The 16845-nt window shown below is 46.2% G+C and overlaps 1 protein-coding gene across 4 annotated transcripts in view; it reads right to left on the reverse strand.

The window, feature by feature from the left end:
- PGPEP1L (pyroglutamyl-peptidase I like) overlaps positions 1 to 16845 on the reverse strand; it is a 35478-nt gene extending 18633 nt beyond the window's left edge. The window contains exons 1-3 of one of the 4 annotated variants that reach the window (XM_027571713.2): positions 14341 to 14461; positions 9929 to 10096; positions 9563 to 9615 (exon numbers count right to left, since the gene is read on the reverse strand). Coding sequence is in view for 1 of the 4 variants with exons in the window: in XM_027571711.2 (XP_027427512.2) it covers positions 9563 to 9615; positions 14341 to 14374 (87 nt within the window). In the remaining 3 variants the exon portion in view is untranslated. Of the gene's footprint in view, positions 1 to 9562; positions 9616 to 9928; positions 10097 to 14340; positions 14499 to 16734 lie in introns of those variants that run through there. The other 3 variants (XM_027571711.2, XM_027571712.2, XM_027571715.2) reach the window with 3 other exon arrangements.

Here is a 16845-nt window from a genome sequence, read left to right on the forward strand (position 1 = left end):
TCTCTCTCTCTCAAATAAATAAATAAAATCTTAAGAAAAGAAGAAAAAGATTTGTAACATGCTTCTAATGTGACTAGATGTGAGGGTGGAGAAGAGAAAAAGTAAGTCCAAGAGCTTTTTGTCAGTTTTCCTCCAAATTCTGTCCCACCCCAGAAGGAAAAGGCGCCTCAAATCTGACTCCGGGTGGCCCCGAGTAAGCAGCATGATTTCCAAGGTCATGCTTGTTTGCGTACTTTCCCCTGGTGTTGGACTGTGTGTGTTGCAGGATATAGTTCCATCATATTTTACAGCAGCACAAATACAGCGTTAATCCCCTCAACGTTCTGGTCTAGACTCGACAAAGCAAGATAAACAGGCCAGAGTACTTTCCATGCCGATAGAATGTGTAATCCAGAAACGACATGATGAATTTCATCAAATCTAAGCCTCAGAGACGGAACGCCAAGCATTATCAGATGAGCCACCAAGGAAGCAAAAGCTCTGCTCAACTATGGCAAAGGGTAAGATGCAATTGACTGGAAGATTCATCTAATTTGAGGATGCCCAGGTGCTTTTTTTTTTTCCCCCAGTGGCTTTTTGCATCAATAAAATATGATGCGTGAATGTGAAGGAGGACAGGAGAACATGCTCAGACTTACACATAAAAGTAGTGCAGTTATTTAAAAAGCACCCACCTTAGTTTAACGCAGTCCAGCCAAGCACATGGTGGAAAATGAAATATGGAGCCATGCGTTTCCTTTGGAGGAGAGGGGCCTCAGTGATCAGGGATTGTAAGGGAGGTGGGAAAGGTTTCGAGAGAAGATGGACTTTTGAAAGGAAACAGGCCATAACCCAAAGTATAAAATAAATACCCAGGAGTCCATACCGATGTAAAGAAATGATGAAATAAACACATACATAGGCAGGGGATGAAAGAGCCAAATCTTGCTTGCAGGTGCCTTCCAAATAATTTATGCAGATACTCTGCCCTCAAGGGGGCGTCACTCCCTCCTCCCCAGTGGTGGGCTGGGCTTAGTGCTGTCCTTCCAGAGTATAATACGGACAGGGGATGGCGGGGGACAGGGAGTGGTGGGGGGGGAAAGAACAACTTTAAAGTGAGAAACCTGACAAGCCAGGTCATCAAGGTCAACATCAGTGGTGATCAGTCATATTGATGAGTCCTTGATATGATGGGAAGAGAATGGCACTTGACCTCTGGTGTTCTTCCTCCCCCAAATCCATAATTCTAGTCCAATCATGAGAAAAACATTTGACAGATCCTAATTGAAGGCAGAGTGTAATACCAGCCAGTACACCTCAAAACTATCAGAGCCACAAAACCAGGAAAGGCTAAGAAACTGTAACAGACAAGAGGAGCCTAAGGAGACCTGAGGACTGAGTGTGATGTCGTAAACTGGATGGGATCCCGGAACAGGAAAAAGGACACTAGGGGAAACTAGGGAAAGCAGAATAAACTATGGACTTTAGTTAATGATATGTTAATGTTGGTTTATTCATTGTGACAAAAGCACCAAACTGATGTAAGATGTTAAGGGGGAAAGTAGGTGTGGGATATACGGAAACTCTCTGTACTACTGTCACAACTTTTCTGTACATCTCAATGTGGTTTTTATTTTATTTATTTTATTTGTTTAAGATTTTATGTATTTATTTGAGATAGAGAGCGAGCAAGAGAGACACAGAGCACGAGCAGGAAGGTAGAGGGAAAGAGAGAGAAGCAGACTCTACGCTGAGCAGGGAGCCCCACATGAGGCTTGATCCTAGGACCTCAGGATCATGACCTGAACCAAAGGCAGACGCTTAACCGACTGAGCCACCCAGGCGCCCTATTTTTTTTTTTTTTTTTTTTAAGTCGGCTCCATGCCCAGCATGGAACCCATTTGCGGGGCTTGAACTCACAACCCTGAGATCAGGACCTGAGCTGAGATCAAGTCAGATGCTTAACTGATGGATCCACCCAGGCTCCCCTCACCTCAGTGTGTTTTTAAGTAAAAAGTTTATTTAAACAGACAGGAGAGAAGTCGAAGAGTCTGCCCTGCTTTGGCACTGGGAGAGGGTTGAAGACTGTGCGTTTGCCGGGGGGCAGGGGGCAGGGGACCCACAGACAGGCGTGGAAACGTGCTGTGGTCATTTTGAAAGATCTTACTCTGGATTCCTCAGGTTGTCCTGCCATCAACGTGGGAATGGATTTAGGGTTTAGCAAGAACTAAACCTTTGACTCACTTGTCTGCAAATGGCAAGTTCTCTCCCAAGTAAGCAGACTAAACGCATTTCGCTGGATGTTTTAATAAAAGCGCAGTGTTTATGGGGAGGGCTGTGAAACCACAGCAGACACTCTCATGAACATGGGAAACCCACCAACGTGTGGGTTTTCTCTTTACTCATCTTTTTCCAGGGGGTTCTCTGCAACCCAGCTTCCTATGCGGGCTCTCACTGCCATAGCAGTAAGCCTGCTGCCCAGGCTCCAGGCTCCAGGCTCCTTGCCATGTGCTCACATGTGCCCGCTATTCTGGTGACTTCTTGTTCCACTGCAAAATGAGAATGAGGGGACAGTGCTGCTTCATGAGGTCCTGGGCCAGCACGTGCAGGAACAAGGCTACTTCTCGTCCCACCAATAAAATGGGCTCACACTACAGTCATCAGACTGAAGAGAAGACGTGTTAAGAAATCATGAGGAAGGGGCGCCTGGGTGGCTCAGTCGGTTAAGCATCTGTCTTTGGCTCAGGTCATGATCCCAGGGTCCCGGGATGGAGCCCCTCATGGCGGGGGGGGGGGTTGTCCTTGCTCAGCGGGGAGTTTGCTTCTCCCTCTCTCTCTGCCCCTCCCCTTCACTCTCTCTCTCTCTCAAATAAATAAATAAAATCTTAAAATAATAATAATCCACAAAGTAGCGGTCTAACAGATGAATCGAGGCCTCCTACAAGAGAAGATATAGATGAGTCAAAGAAACGATTGACTTTTACTCAGAAAGGCAAACAGTCCTCTGCTTGTCCCCAAGTGGGTGGCGCAGGACCCATCCTTCACTGTAAAGCGCCATTTGGTGCGGTGCTTCTTGAACTCTTCTGATGCGCTGCCCTTTATTCTTTATTATTATGATTTTTTAAAGCAACATGTAATAAAGGCATGACGACACTTCATCTTTGGAGGAAAGAGAAATTATTCTGTATCAAGTTTATGAAATCTGGCAAGAACCTTGACCCTCTGGCCACCCAGGCTAGGTTTATCTTATGTGTGGTTACATAATGTCTTGGCCCAACTGATCCGTGGTGTGATTTACAAAACTTTTGTTTTATTTGCTGCCTTTCCAGGCTCAGGCACTTGTAGAAGAGCTAAGGACATAATTCCTTTTGAAAGAATGTGAAGTGGTCCTGGCTCCAGAATTAAAGTATCCAAAAACCAGGAGATAATGATGCAGCCCCTGCATTCATAAGTCACTAGATAAAACTTACGGGCAGGGAGGGAGGGGCGCCCACCATGGGCTAGCTCGATGTTAAATACTCTGGCAGATGCTGTTGATAAATAGTATTAAGTCCCCCTTCTGGGAGCTTGGAGGAAATGCCTCTTTTCACTGTGACTTCTAGCGTTTATATTATTTTTCTATATTTTCCTTCTTTTTAAAAACACTCTTCTCCTATTTAAGACCAGCTACAACAAGGAGCACCCAGCTGGCTCCGTCGGAGGAGCGTGCAACTCTTGATCTCAGGGTCATGAGCTCAAGCCCCACGTGGGGTGTAGAGATTACTTGAATAAAAACATTTAAGAGCAACTACACCAAAAATGCATTCAAGTTGTTATTTGTTAATAGCTCACCTCTAAGAGAGGTGAGATGCCGTAAGTGTGCAATAAGACTTACTTTTCCTCCCTGTGATTCCATAATGCCCACTTACGAGGCCTGCCATGGAGTAAGTGCGCATTAAACATCGCCCGTGAGGGGCGCCTGGGTGGCTCAGTTGGTTAAGCGTCTGCCTTCGGCTCAGGTCATGATCCTGGAGTCCCGAGATCGAGTCCCGCATCGGGCTCCCTGCTCAGCAGGGAGTCTGCTTCTCCCTCTGACCCTCTTCCCTCTCGTGCTATCTCTCATTCTCTCTCTCTCAAATAAATAAATAAAATCTTTAAAACAAAAAAAACATCGCCCGTGATATTGACAAGGCTGACCTTGCTAGGAGAGAGCATGGGGATAGAAAAGAAGAGAACAGCATTGGGGCGCCTGGGTGGCTCGGTTGGTTGGGCGTCTGACTTCAGCTCAGGTCATGGTGCTGGGGTCCTGGGAGCCTGCTTCTCTCTCTCCCTCTGCCTCTTCTCCTGGCTTGTGCTTCTCACTATCTCTCTCTCTCTCTCTCTCTCTCTCAAATAAATAAATAAAATCTTAAAAAATAAAAGAATAGCATTCATTCATGAATCTAGCCACTGAAACATATGCTTCAGGCTAGGCCCTCTGTGGGGATGCGGACATGTTGATAGAGGTCCCCACTGACAGTGTGGTGCTTATACTGACCTAGGGAGCTATGCGCCCTTTTGTCATTATTTCGCCCATCTGAGTTTCCGTATCTGTATAATGGGTCAAACGTATGTACGTGAACTAGGCTGGACCTTTGCCTTAATATGGCCGCTTAGATGATTAGCCCTGCAAAGGATGTTCCGTTGGCAGTCTGCTGGCAACTTAGAGTGGATGCTACCGGTGAGGTTCCAAACCAGAATGAGGAAGTCTAACACTGAATGGAATCTGCAGACCTGTTAGTGGAGGCCACGGAATGACCCAGGGCAGCCCAGGAAGTGAGAATGGTCCTGCAGATTGAGAATGAAGAGAGCCTCTAAATTAATCACAAGTGACTCTGCCCTGGAGAAAAAAGCCAGAAAGAAGAGTGGAGCAGAAACCAGAGACCCAGAGCAGGGACCGGAGGAGGAGGCCAATGGGGGTGGCAGTGGGTGCTGGGAGCCGGGCTTGGGCTCGCTTCCTCATCAGCTGTTAGGGAGGCTTCTGTTCTGGTCATCACCACTGTGGTACCTCCTGAGCTAGGAGACTGAGCAGCGGGTCGCCTTGTCCCTGTCTCAGAGCTGGGAAGGGGGCGGAGATGAGCTCACAGCAGAGGGTCTGCCATGATGACATGGCTGTAGGGCTAAGGCGTTTGGGTGTGTCTCCTCACTTTGCTCACCCGGGGGTCATTGGGTAGTGTGGTTCTAGATGTTTCTTGAGTTCTAGGAAGTTTATAAGGCATTATTGTGCTGGAAGTGGTCCTCCTCCTCTGAACCGGATGCTGTTTTCCCCCAGGGGGAAGAGTGGGATGAACCTGGACTTCACTCACCAGGACCATCTGCGACTGGAATCTAGATGGCATGTGTCCTTGGGCCAGATACTCAACCTCCCTGCGCACCCATTTCCCCACCTGCACAATGGGAATAAATATCGATTTCTCTGGACTGCAGGAAGAACTCCACAAGCTCCTCTGCCTAGAGTGTCCCGTGTGGTACCCAGCACACAGTGGCTTGGGAACTCATTCCCACTTGCCAGAAATCAGTCTGTCCTTCATCCTGCTTCCACCCGATGGCCATCCCACTGACCTCTGGCGTGGGGGTGGGGAGTACTTTCCTCTCATTTTGCTTTAGGTTCCTTTCTTCCATATGTTCTCCAGAATGAAGTGAATCTCTTCCTCTTCAGAGTATCTCACAATGTAGCGCTTCTCCGAATCCACTTCAAGTTTTAATGATTTTACTTAAGGGCCACTTCCTCTCCCTAGACAGGACACCCCTGTTGGGAACTGTGGTATAAGAAAGAATATAACTGGGTTTTGTCCCTAGTTCCAAGCACAGAGCTTCAAAACCCCTGGAATTTCCCGAGTGGCTGGAGTGTCTTTGTTATGCTAATGAGGTGACAGTCGAGGTGGGGCTCTATGCTTCCGGATGCCAGGTGCCCCTCTTGGTGCTTATTTTTATGAAAACGTCTTCATTTCATTCTTGTTCTTGAAAAATAATTTCTTGAAAAACAATTTCAGGTTGACATTTCCGCCCCCCCCCCCCCCAGCACTTTGAAGATATTACTCCACTGTTCTCTGGTTTTTACTATTGTTTTAGAGAAATTTACCCTCAGTCTCACTGTATGGCCAGTTTCTACAGGTGGCCTATCTTTTCTCTCAGGCAACTTTTCAGATCTCTTTGTCTTTGGTTTTGTGTGGTTTTACTGTTGTGCGTAGGTGTGGATTTTGTTAGTCTTTGCTTGGTATAGTTTGTACCTCTTAGCTCTGTGGATTCATGTATTTCATCACTTCTAGAATCGTCTCAATCCTTGTTTTCGAATACTGATTCTCTTCCATTCTCATTAGTCTCTCCTCATGGAACTCCTATTAGCCATATGTTAGAATATCTCATTTTATTATCTATACCTCTTAATTTCTTTTTTCACTTCTTTGCCCACCTTTTTTAAATCTGCCCTTTGAATAATATCTTCAGATCTATCTTCTAGTTCACTAATTTTCTCTTCACCACTCTGTAAACTACTATATATATGTATATTTATGTTTATATTTCACAATTCACCCAATTAAAGTCTATAATTTAAAAAATTGAAGTCTGTAATTCAATGATTTTTAGTATATTCACAGAGTTGTGCAACCATCAATTTTAGAATCTTTTCATCACCCCTGAAGTAATCCTGTACCCATCAACAGTCATTCCCTATTTCCCCCAATCCTCCTGCACTTGCCCTCAGCAACCGTTAACCTACTTTATGTCTCAACAGATTTGCCTCATCTGGACATTCACCTAAATGGAATCCTACACTGTCATCTTTTGTGACTGGCATCTTTCAGTTAGCGTAATTCTAAACTGCCATATAAGCCATCTGTTGAATTCTTCACCTCAACAAATTTTTTAAATTTCTGTAAGCTCTCTTACTCCCTTTTTCAATTTACCTGACCTTTTGATAGTCTTTTTTCCCCCCGATAGTCTCATTTTTGTGATTCCATCTTTACTTCTTTAAATATTTCACAGACAGTTATGCTATTTTATGATGATGTCTAGCAGAATGATTTAGCATCTCACGTTCTTGAGATTCTAAATCTGCTTCTACTGATTTTTACTCAAAGCTGTCTGTTTCTTTATGTATTTGGTGATATCTGAATGGAAACCACTGTTTAGTTGATCTCAGTTTGTGGAGAATCTGAGGTTTTACATCTTCAAGAGAAGTTGCCTAGGCTTCTGCTGGGAGCTGGGGTGCTAGAAACCACAGGACCCCCTTCCAGGGGTCTAGCTTACAGTTCAAGTCTTGGTTTCATCTCAAGCTGAATGCTGATAATGGTGTTCCCCAGGCCCCTACTGCCTTTTGTGGCTCTCCTTCAGGCGGCAGCCCTTCCTATGTGTGATGTATACATGCACGTGATGTCATGTATGCAAGCTTTCCTGGAAAGCATCGTACTGCATGCCCAGCAATGCACGGAAGTTCTGTCCTATCTAGTTTATCTGCAGGGGAAGGGCTCCTCAGAGCACCTAGTTTGCCATCCTATTTCTGCTGCCTGGAAGCCCCTAGCCTGCTTCTGTTTCTGCCCTGCTTCTCTGGCTTTATTGGTCAACCTTGAGTCTCTCAAATAATCCTCTCCATCATTCCATTTCCTGTGTGACTCTCCAAACTCAGAATCTATTAGCTCACAGCTGAGAAGATTGATTGATAGAATAGCTTCCTGGTAATAAAGATGATATCTGTGAGCATCAGCAGTGTACCCTGACCCATTCCAAGGTTTTTTTGTTTCTGTTTTGTTTTGTTTTGTTTTAAAGATTTTATTTACTTGAGAGACAGACCATGAGTCGGGGCAGAGGCAGAGGGAGAGGGAGAAGCAGACTCCCTGCTGAGTGAGGAGCCCAGCATGGAGCTCGATCCCAGGACTCTGAGATCATGACCCACGCCAAAGGCAGATGCTTAACCCACTGAGCCACCCAGGTGCCCCCGTTCTAAGGGTTTTACATGTGTTAACTCCCATAGTCATGACAACCATCCCACTTTGCAGATAAGGAAATGGAGGCAGAGAAAAGCTGGGGGGGGCTTGTTTTGGGTCCCACAGGTTGCAGTTGTTGAGGCTGGAAGGCAAACTCAGGCAGCCTGGCTCGTTTCCCTTTTTCATGACTGCAAAAAGAAATAGAAGGGCTCAGGGCCATCCAACATTCAGCAGAAAAAGCCCTGTTTTTCGAGGAAAAGGCTACAGACACCCAGGAGATCACGAAAGCCCTGACCTGGCCTTTCTGGTATGTTGTGTACCGCAGTGAGACTTGGCAGTGAGTCTGGGGTTCTCTGAGCTTTTTTTTCTGGCTGGAAAAAAGAAACCCAGCAACAACAAAACAACCCAAATTCTAACTCAAGAGTCATGAGTTTCCCTGATTGCATCTGTGCGGATAGTCTAGAAAAGCAATACTAGTGACAGCAAACCTGTGACTCAAGCAGCTTTGTGGCATTTTCAGCTTGACTGGGGAACCCGGAGAATAGACTCAAGACCCTACCTTTGATTTGATCCAACAGAGGCAGGAAATTGACTGTCAAGTGTGAAATAACGGCCAGCTGTGTTCTAAGCCACCAAGTGACACCCAACGTGGGACTGGTAGGAGGCATTTGCTTCAAGGAGGAGAGGTGGTCCCCTCTAGTCATGAGACCCTGACCCCTCCTCAACCCGTCCCAGCACGTGCTTTCTCCTGGTCGGCTACTTCCTTAAAAATAAAAGTGTGTCCTCATATGAGTGAAATCATATGATATTAGGACACACCTTTATTACTCATATGTAGAATTTAAGAAACAAAACAGAGGAACAGAGAGGAAGGGAAGGAAAAATAAAATAAGATGAAAACAGAGAGGGAGACAAACCATAAGAGACTCTTAACTATAGGAAACAAACAGAGGGTTGCTGGAGGGGACGGGGGTGGGGGGCTGGGGTAACTGGGTGATGGGCCTTAAGGAGGGCACTTGATGGAATGAGCACTGGGTGTTATATGCAACTGATGAATCCCTGGATTCTACCTCTGAAACTAATAATACACTATATGTTAATTAAATTGAATTTAAATAATAAAAAAGGTGTGTCCTTTATAATAGCAACCACTGTTAAGCACCTACCTTGTGCCAGGTGCTATAAAAAGCTGTTTTTACAGACTTCCACGCTTACTTGCTTTACATGCTTGTCTCTTTTACTCCTCCTCTGTAACATCCGCACTATTATCCACCCACTTCATGCATAAGGAAACTGAGGCTGGGGGAAAGGACTTTCCCGAGGCCCCAGGGCCAGAAGGGGGTGGGGGTCATGGGAACCTAGCTCTTGGGGCAGCAGAGCCTGCTTTCGGGCACTCCCCGTCCTTCCCAGGAGTGTCCCCACAATCTCTTCTTTACCACAAAGCCAGAAGGGCCACCTGGGGGCAGGCTAGGCACCACCCAAGGACCAAAGGCTAGTCCTTTTGCCAGGGTCCTGAGTATTTGTCTTCTCCCCTCTGATGTGGACCTGGCTACCAAGGGGCATTGCACACTGGGTTTCTCAGCCACAGAAGGAATCGGTGGGGCCCTGAGCTGCAGGGTCTGGGCCTGATGGGCGTTTACCTTCACTGCTTCCCAGCTGGAATTCACCAGGTACTTCCGGAAGGGTCCAAAACCTGAAGTCAAAGAGACCCTGGTTAGCTCAGGTCAGGCTTAGTTGGGCCTCTACACCTGGGCTGCTCCCCAAATTCCCATGGGAGCTTCCTGATGCTCCCAGGGCCATGGGGGACTCCGAGCACTCCACACACACCCCTTCTTGAAGAATGCAACCTCGCCGATCTGGGAGCATTTTCAGAGTTCTCTGTGGCAGGCATTGTGGGGGAGCCAAAAAGGAACGAGCTGCCGACCCACCCTCAAGCTAGGAAGGCTTGAGAAAGTGCACAAGTGTCCGGTGAAAATGCATGCTTTTTTAAGAGCCTAGAAACACACCTGTGTGAATATGCCCAGTTGTTTGCTAGGAGAGGTGCAAAGTCAATTCAGCAGAGGAGGGTGGCCTTTTCAACAAAAGGGGCTGGAACAACAGGATACCCAAAGGCAAAAACATGAATCCTCAACCTCAGTCTCGCACCGTGGACAAAAATTAAAGTGGATCATGACCTTCAGTGAAAAAAGGAAAACCATAAAACTTTTATGGAAGAAAAAGGGAGAAACTCTTGAGACCTACCCTTAGGCAAGTTCTTGACACCAAGGGCGCACAATGATCTATGAAAGTAAATGTTAATAAACTGGACCCCACCCAAGTGAGAACTTTTGCTGCACAAAAACGCCTTTTGAGAGAATGAAAAGAAAATTATGGACAGGAGGAGAAAAGAAAAACTCAGTTACAGACCACACATCTGATGAAGGCCTTGTATGTAGAATATATAAAGAACTCTCAAAACTCAACATTAAAAAAACAACCCAATTAGAAAGCTGGCAAAATACACAAAGGGACATCTCACTGAAGAAGATCTATGTACAGACAGCAAACAAGTGTAGCAGGGGATGTCTGACATCACTCACCAGCAGGGAAACGCAAATTAAAACCACAATGAGATATTATCACACTTCTAGAAGAGCGGCTAAAATAGAAATACCTGATAACCCCAAAAGCTGGCAAGGATGAGGAGAAACTGGCTCATACCCATTGCTTAGTGGGAATGTAAAACGGTACCGCCACTCTGGGAAATAGTTTGCCAGATCCTTTTAAAACTGAAAGTGGACTTCCCACCACATGCACTCCTGGCTATTTATCCCAGAGAAATGAAGACTTGTTTTCACACAGAAACTTGTACACACATGTTCACAGCAGCTTTATTTGTAATAACCCAAAGCTGGAAACTACTCAAATGTCCTTCAAGAGGTGAACAATAAAGCAAGAATTCCAGATCATGGAATACTACTACCCAGCAGTGAAAAGAAAGAAGTAGAAACCACACAAACGTGTCCATCAACTGATGAATGGGTCAACAAAATGTGCGATCCATACAATGGGGGATATTATTTGTCGATAAAAGGAAGTGAAGAACCAATACATGGTACAACATGGCTGAGCTTTGAAAATATTATGCTAGGTGAAAGAAGCCAGCCACAAAGGACCACATGGCGTATGGCCCCATTTATACATATCCAGAATTGGCAATCTAGAGAGACAGAAAATAGGTTAGTGGTTAGTAGATTTGGAGTGGGGGGCATGCTGGGGGGTGATGTGGGAAACAAAGGCAGAAGAAAAATGATTAAATTTCCTTACTACCTACAGCCCACTGACAAGTCCTTGAAACAGGCAGAGAGACATTCCTCTAGGAGCTCAGCTGCCTCAGTGTTAATACTTTGTTAAGGGCGAAAGGCGATCTCCGCCTGATCCCTAGAATCCTGTAAGTCTTTAACACATAAAAATTCCTTTGGAAACTTCATTTATCTCTACTCCCCAAGATACGTGTTGGCAGTCATTCCCCAAGCATATGGCCCACCGATACACATCTGAAGGGTCTCATGACTCAGGTTTTATTAGAGGGTAAGAAATGGCCTTTTCCCAACAATAGCTAGCCCCCTCAAGGTCCTGGAAACCTTGCTTCCAAAATTCCTTAGAGAATTATGCCATCCCTAACCCTCTCCCAACTTGAAAGTATATGATGGGCCGCTCCTCCTGACCCCAGTGCAGCTCCTTCTGCCCACGGGCCCTGTCCCTGGGCTTTAATAAAACCACCTTTTTGCACCAAAGACGTCTCAAGAATTCCTTCTTGGCTGTCAGCTCTGAACCCTAACATCTTTCCTACATCAGGGTGGATTAGGGAGTTATAACTAAGGGGCTTGGGATTTCTTTTCGAGGTAATTCAAATGTTTTCAAATTGGTTGTGTGATGAAGGCATAACTCTATGAATATACTAAAAGCCATTGAACTGTCCATTTTATTTATTTTTAGTTTTTTTTTTAAGATGTTATTTTTAAGTAATCTCTATACCCAACATGCAGCTCAAGCTCACAACCCCGAGATCAAGAGTCACACACTCCACTGACTGAGCCACACACGAAAACTGTCTATTTTAAGTGAATTGTATAGCATGTGAATTTTATCTCAATAAAGCTGTTAAAAAAAAAAAGGAACTATTGATACATACAACAGCTTGGATGAACCTCAAAGGAAATATGCTCACTGAAAACAAACCAATCTCAAAAGGATACATACTGCATGATGCCATTTATACAATATTTGTAAAATAACATCATTATAGAGGTGCAGAACAGCTTAATGGTGGTCAGGAGTTTGAGGTGGGGGAAGTGGCTTGTTTTCAACTCAGATATCTAGACACCCTGTGGCCCAGTCAAGGTGACACCTAAAATTAACCATCAAGAGACGGTGTAGGAGTGACCACACCCATGGGACCTCTTATTTTATCTCTCCTTCAGAGTGGCCCTTGCTCAGAGCTCCCGGGCCACCCCCCACCCCTGCCCCTGTAGGGGAGGCCAGTGGCTGCCAGGAGCCTGAGGCTTTTAGAGGAGGAGCCAGTCCTAGAAAGGATGGTGCCTTTGAAGTTCTGAGCCTCTGAGTCTAGACCCGCTAACAAGCGTGGCTTACAAGGGGTCAATCTTTCTCAGGCAATACAAAATTTTGGACAGGATGTCCTGACACCAGGAAGCCAATGGTGTCCTCTTGACACTGACTGACTCCTATAGAATAAGACTGTAGCTGCCACTGGGGGCAGACAGAAAAAAAAAAAAAAAACTTTAGAAAATATTGAGATTCAGAAAAAAATCACTGAGAAACCAGGTAACTTGTACTAAAATTGCAGCACCACACACACACACAAATCACATTCTGCTTTAGAATCAAATTCAGATCAAAATAGTCAGATCATCTCTTATCTGTTTTTAATTAGGAAAAACAACTCAGCAAGTACAGGTTTGAAGCTTTTGTTTTGTAGGGTCAAACCTTACACTTTAAACTTGGCAGGCCCTCGGGGTGAAATCTGCATACGGCCAGAGGAACCTTCTCGCAATCAAGGGAGGCCCTATGGAGGGATGCAGGTTTTCTCAGCCGCCCACTATTCTTATTGGTGCCAGTCGAAATGCCTTGAACCCGAGGCCGTTTGTCAGAGCCCTGCCCTCCCCCACCCCCATCAGTCTCGGTGCCAACTGTCTTGGCCAGATTTCCACGCAAATCCAATTACATGAAGAGACTACCCCTGGCAGTTCAAAGCATTTTTAATAAAGGCAGGCCACACTCTAGAAGCCAGGGGGCATTCCCAAATGGTGGCTGATGATCAGGTACTTCATCAAACAATCTAGAGTTTGCCAGCAAACCACAAGCTGACAGGCCAAGAGGCAGGGGTCCACATGAGTTGAAGACGTGCCAACTGGGCTTCAATATTCATATTTCATTTGTGACAAGCATTGCATTCATCAGGGGTACAGTTTCCTTAGCAATTCAAGAATATTTTGAACCACTCAATCTCTATACCCCAAATAACACAAACGAGAACAAGGGAGATAAAAGGTTTTCAAAAGAATTTTCTTTTCCTCAGAAGGTTAACAGGAGTTTGATTATAGCCTGAAAATATTAAGATAGTAACGTTTCGATTTTCCATGCCCATAGGAATCCTTGTCTCCTGTTTCCTTCATTTCACACAATTCAAAAAACTTAAAATATGCCAAAAGTGTCTAACTTTGTAAAGAAATCAAAGAAAGAAGGAACTTTGTAAAGAAATCAAACCCTTCTGGGACCAGCTGTGACAACGACTGGGGGTGGCAGGGGTTGATTTGGGGTGAACTGGAGAAAGGTAGGAGTGGAGATCAACAAGTAGGAGATCAACACACCCAAGTTGATCTTTTGGGGTTCAGAGTCTCCAATTGGAGGCTCTCCGGTGGTGTTCAGGGCTTCCTGAGTGGCTGAAAGCTCTTCAGTCCGCGTGCTGGGGGCTGTGTTCTCCTTTGGGGGTAGTTCTTGTAGGTGGACCGTTGTCCAAGCCTTACAAGGCCCCATCCTTTCTGGATCCCCAGCTGCCCCTGCCTTGCTATGGAGCTGTACCCCAGGGGATGCCACATGGACCCACTGGGCCCCAGACTCAGGGACAGCAGGTGCCAGCCTCGGATTGGGCGGAAGGACAAGGTCTGAATCTGAATTGAAGGAGAGGTAGGTACCTTTGAATTGAAGGAGAGGACCAGAGCGGAAAAGCCTCTCTGTCAGCTGTTTTTCAGTAGGGCATGGCAAGAAGCGAGAAGCAAGCTTCCATCTGGAATTATTGGCACTACCAGTTGCCACTCCTTTTTTCCCCAAGAGGGAACCCTTTATGAGCAGATCAGGCAAGTGCACATTCCACGGTCAGGCTAAAAGCGCAAATGCGAAAGCAGAAAAATAGTCTTACCAGTCACCACCACGCAGCTGGGCTGGGAATCCATGAAACCCAAGCAGGGAGCGTGTATCTGTGCCTCTGGGGGTCAGATGGCCGTGGCTCCGCCCAGGGCACCGGGCACTTGGACCACTGGGCGCCGTCCCCCCCCCCCCATCCCGGGTGGCTGGCTGACAGCCTCAGGCTCCTCTCCGGGGTGCCCAGCCTTGTCTGGCCCGGAGGCCCCGCCCCCCACGAATGGCTGAAGACTCCGGGGTGGGGGTAGGGCGGTAAGATGATGCCCCTTGAAAGCGGAAATAGCCAGTCCGGGGCTCAGAGGCTTTGGGCAACAGACAGAGGGTCGGAACACCATCGGGGACTTTCTGGACCCTTGGGGTCGGGGTTAGGTTGTTGCTGGGTATGGGTCAAAGGTGAGCCATGAGTTTGATGATCAACTGTCCCTGTTTGCCTGGGACTGAGGGGTTTCGTTTGGGACGGGGAGGGGGGGGAGCAGGTACTAAAATGTGCTGTAACCCATAGAGTCCCAGGCAAATCAGGTTGGTGGGTGCCCCTATAATCTGTTTGTTTGGATTTTGTTTCCTCTCTTTAGTAATCTTCCTCCTTCTCTCCGCCTGGAGCCCCTCATTGTGTTTGGCTATGATGACTTCGTGAAATTTGGTTGCTCTTGAAACTGATTCTCAAAATATGTAAAAAAAGAAAGAAAGAAAGAAAGAAACCAAAACCACAGATGAAGCTTATGGTAAAAATGCTAGTTGAAAGCACCTGTCACCTATAAGCTGTGGGTGCTCAGACAAGTTCACCTCTCTGTGCCGTCTCCCCTTTCTGTGAAATGGAGGGGATCACAGCACCCCCTTCCTGAATGGAGCCCTCCTGAGCCTGGGGGACATTGTCCTCAGCCCCTACAGCCCTGGGGCGGGGGAGGCTCACCCGGCCAGCAAAATCTACTTTTTGTGTGTGTGTGTGTGGCTTCTCAGACTGTGCCCTCCCCACACCACATCCTGCCTGCCATGAGCGCTTAATGCTGCGCTGGACCACGCACCACTAAATGTTAGCCACTGCCCCATGGTGGACTTCCACCTGGCTCTGTAGACATTCCTCCGCCTTCTTAATTGTGGCAGAGTAACTAAAGCTAACATTTGGGGCTAGTTTCTCTATCGAAGAAGCCATATTGTGCAACATCTTGACCTTTCAGAATATATTATATATATATATAGTTTTATAGATATAGTTTTTATGTAGTTTCATATATAAAAGTTTTATATAGTTTTTATATTTAAACTTTTATATAACTTTTATACATAAAAGTTTTATATACATATATATGTATATATATACACATATATAACTTTAATGTATAAAAGTTATATGTGTATATAGTTTTTTAGCTAAAAATACTTTTTTTTTTTAGAAAGCTAATAGGAGGTGGGGAGCCTGGATGGCTCAGTTTGTTAAGCTTTTGACTCTTCTCTTTATTAATTTATTTGAGAGAGAGAGAGAGAGCGTGCGCATAAGCAGGGGGAGGGGGAGAGGGAGAGGGAGAGGGAGAAGCAAACTCCCCGCTGAGCTGGGAGCCCGATGGGGGCTCTATTCCAGGACCTCAGGATCATCACCTGAGCCAAAGGCAGGCTGAGCCACCCAGGCACCCCTAAGCATCCGACTCTAGAATTCGGCTCAGGTCATGATCTCAGGGTCCTGGGATCGAGCCCTGTGTGGGACTCCCCACTCAGCGGGGGAGTCTGCTTGAGATTCTCTCTCTCCCTCTCTCTCTACCCCTCCTCCTGCTCTCACTCTCTCTCTCTCAAATAAGTAAATAAAATCTTTTAAAAAAAGAAGAAACCTGTCTAATAAGACGCACAAAAAAACATTCTCTTTCCCCATCTGGGGATGGCCATGAGAAGCTCTAGCCCAGGGAGACTGACAGAGCTCCTCCAGGGTCCCAGTGCTTCCCCAAGTTCAGAGTGCCTTGTATTAGAGGGTGTGGCCATGTGGTTCTGTCTTCTTAATTGGCCCCCTGATAGAAAAAAACTATACCACTCCCTTTAATTGGGATCACTGCCAAGGACTAGACTCCACCTGATGCCTTCCTGGGACACTGAACCAACGGCCATTCCTTTTAATTGGCCCCTGGTGTGGGCTGCAGGCTTATTTACAGCGGAGAGCAGGTGAGAAGTGGCATTTGCCCCCAGTGGCCTTCCCCTGCCTGCTCTGGGAGGCTGGGGCCACCTTGTTTTTGCAGGGATGCAGAGGGCATTGCATTACACCTTATTTTGAGATTAAAGTAGACAATACAGAAATCCAAGTTTGAAAGCAATTACCTAGTTTTTCTCACACTCCCTCAGGCACTGTGGGTGTTATATCAACTCCCCACTTTGGCGAGTGGCTCCCCTGGTTCAAGTTCATGTCACTTACTTAGCCCTTCTGTCCAGAGGGTTTTGCTTGCCCATCACAGTCATAAACAAAGTAGGCCACTGGAAATGCCGGCATTTGTTGAGTTGGTTGCTGCTCCCATCAGACCCTGCT

Source organism: Zalophus californianus, chromosome 6, assembly GCF_009762305.2.
Source record: "Zalophus californianus isolate mZalCal1 chromosome 6, mZalCal1.pri.v2, whole genome shotgun sequence".
Lineage (NCBI taxonomy): Eukaryota > Metazoa > Chordata > Mammalia > Carnivora > Otariidae > Zalophus > Zalophus californianus.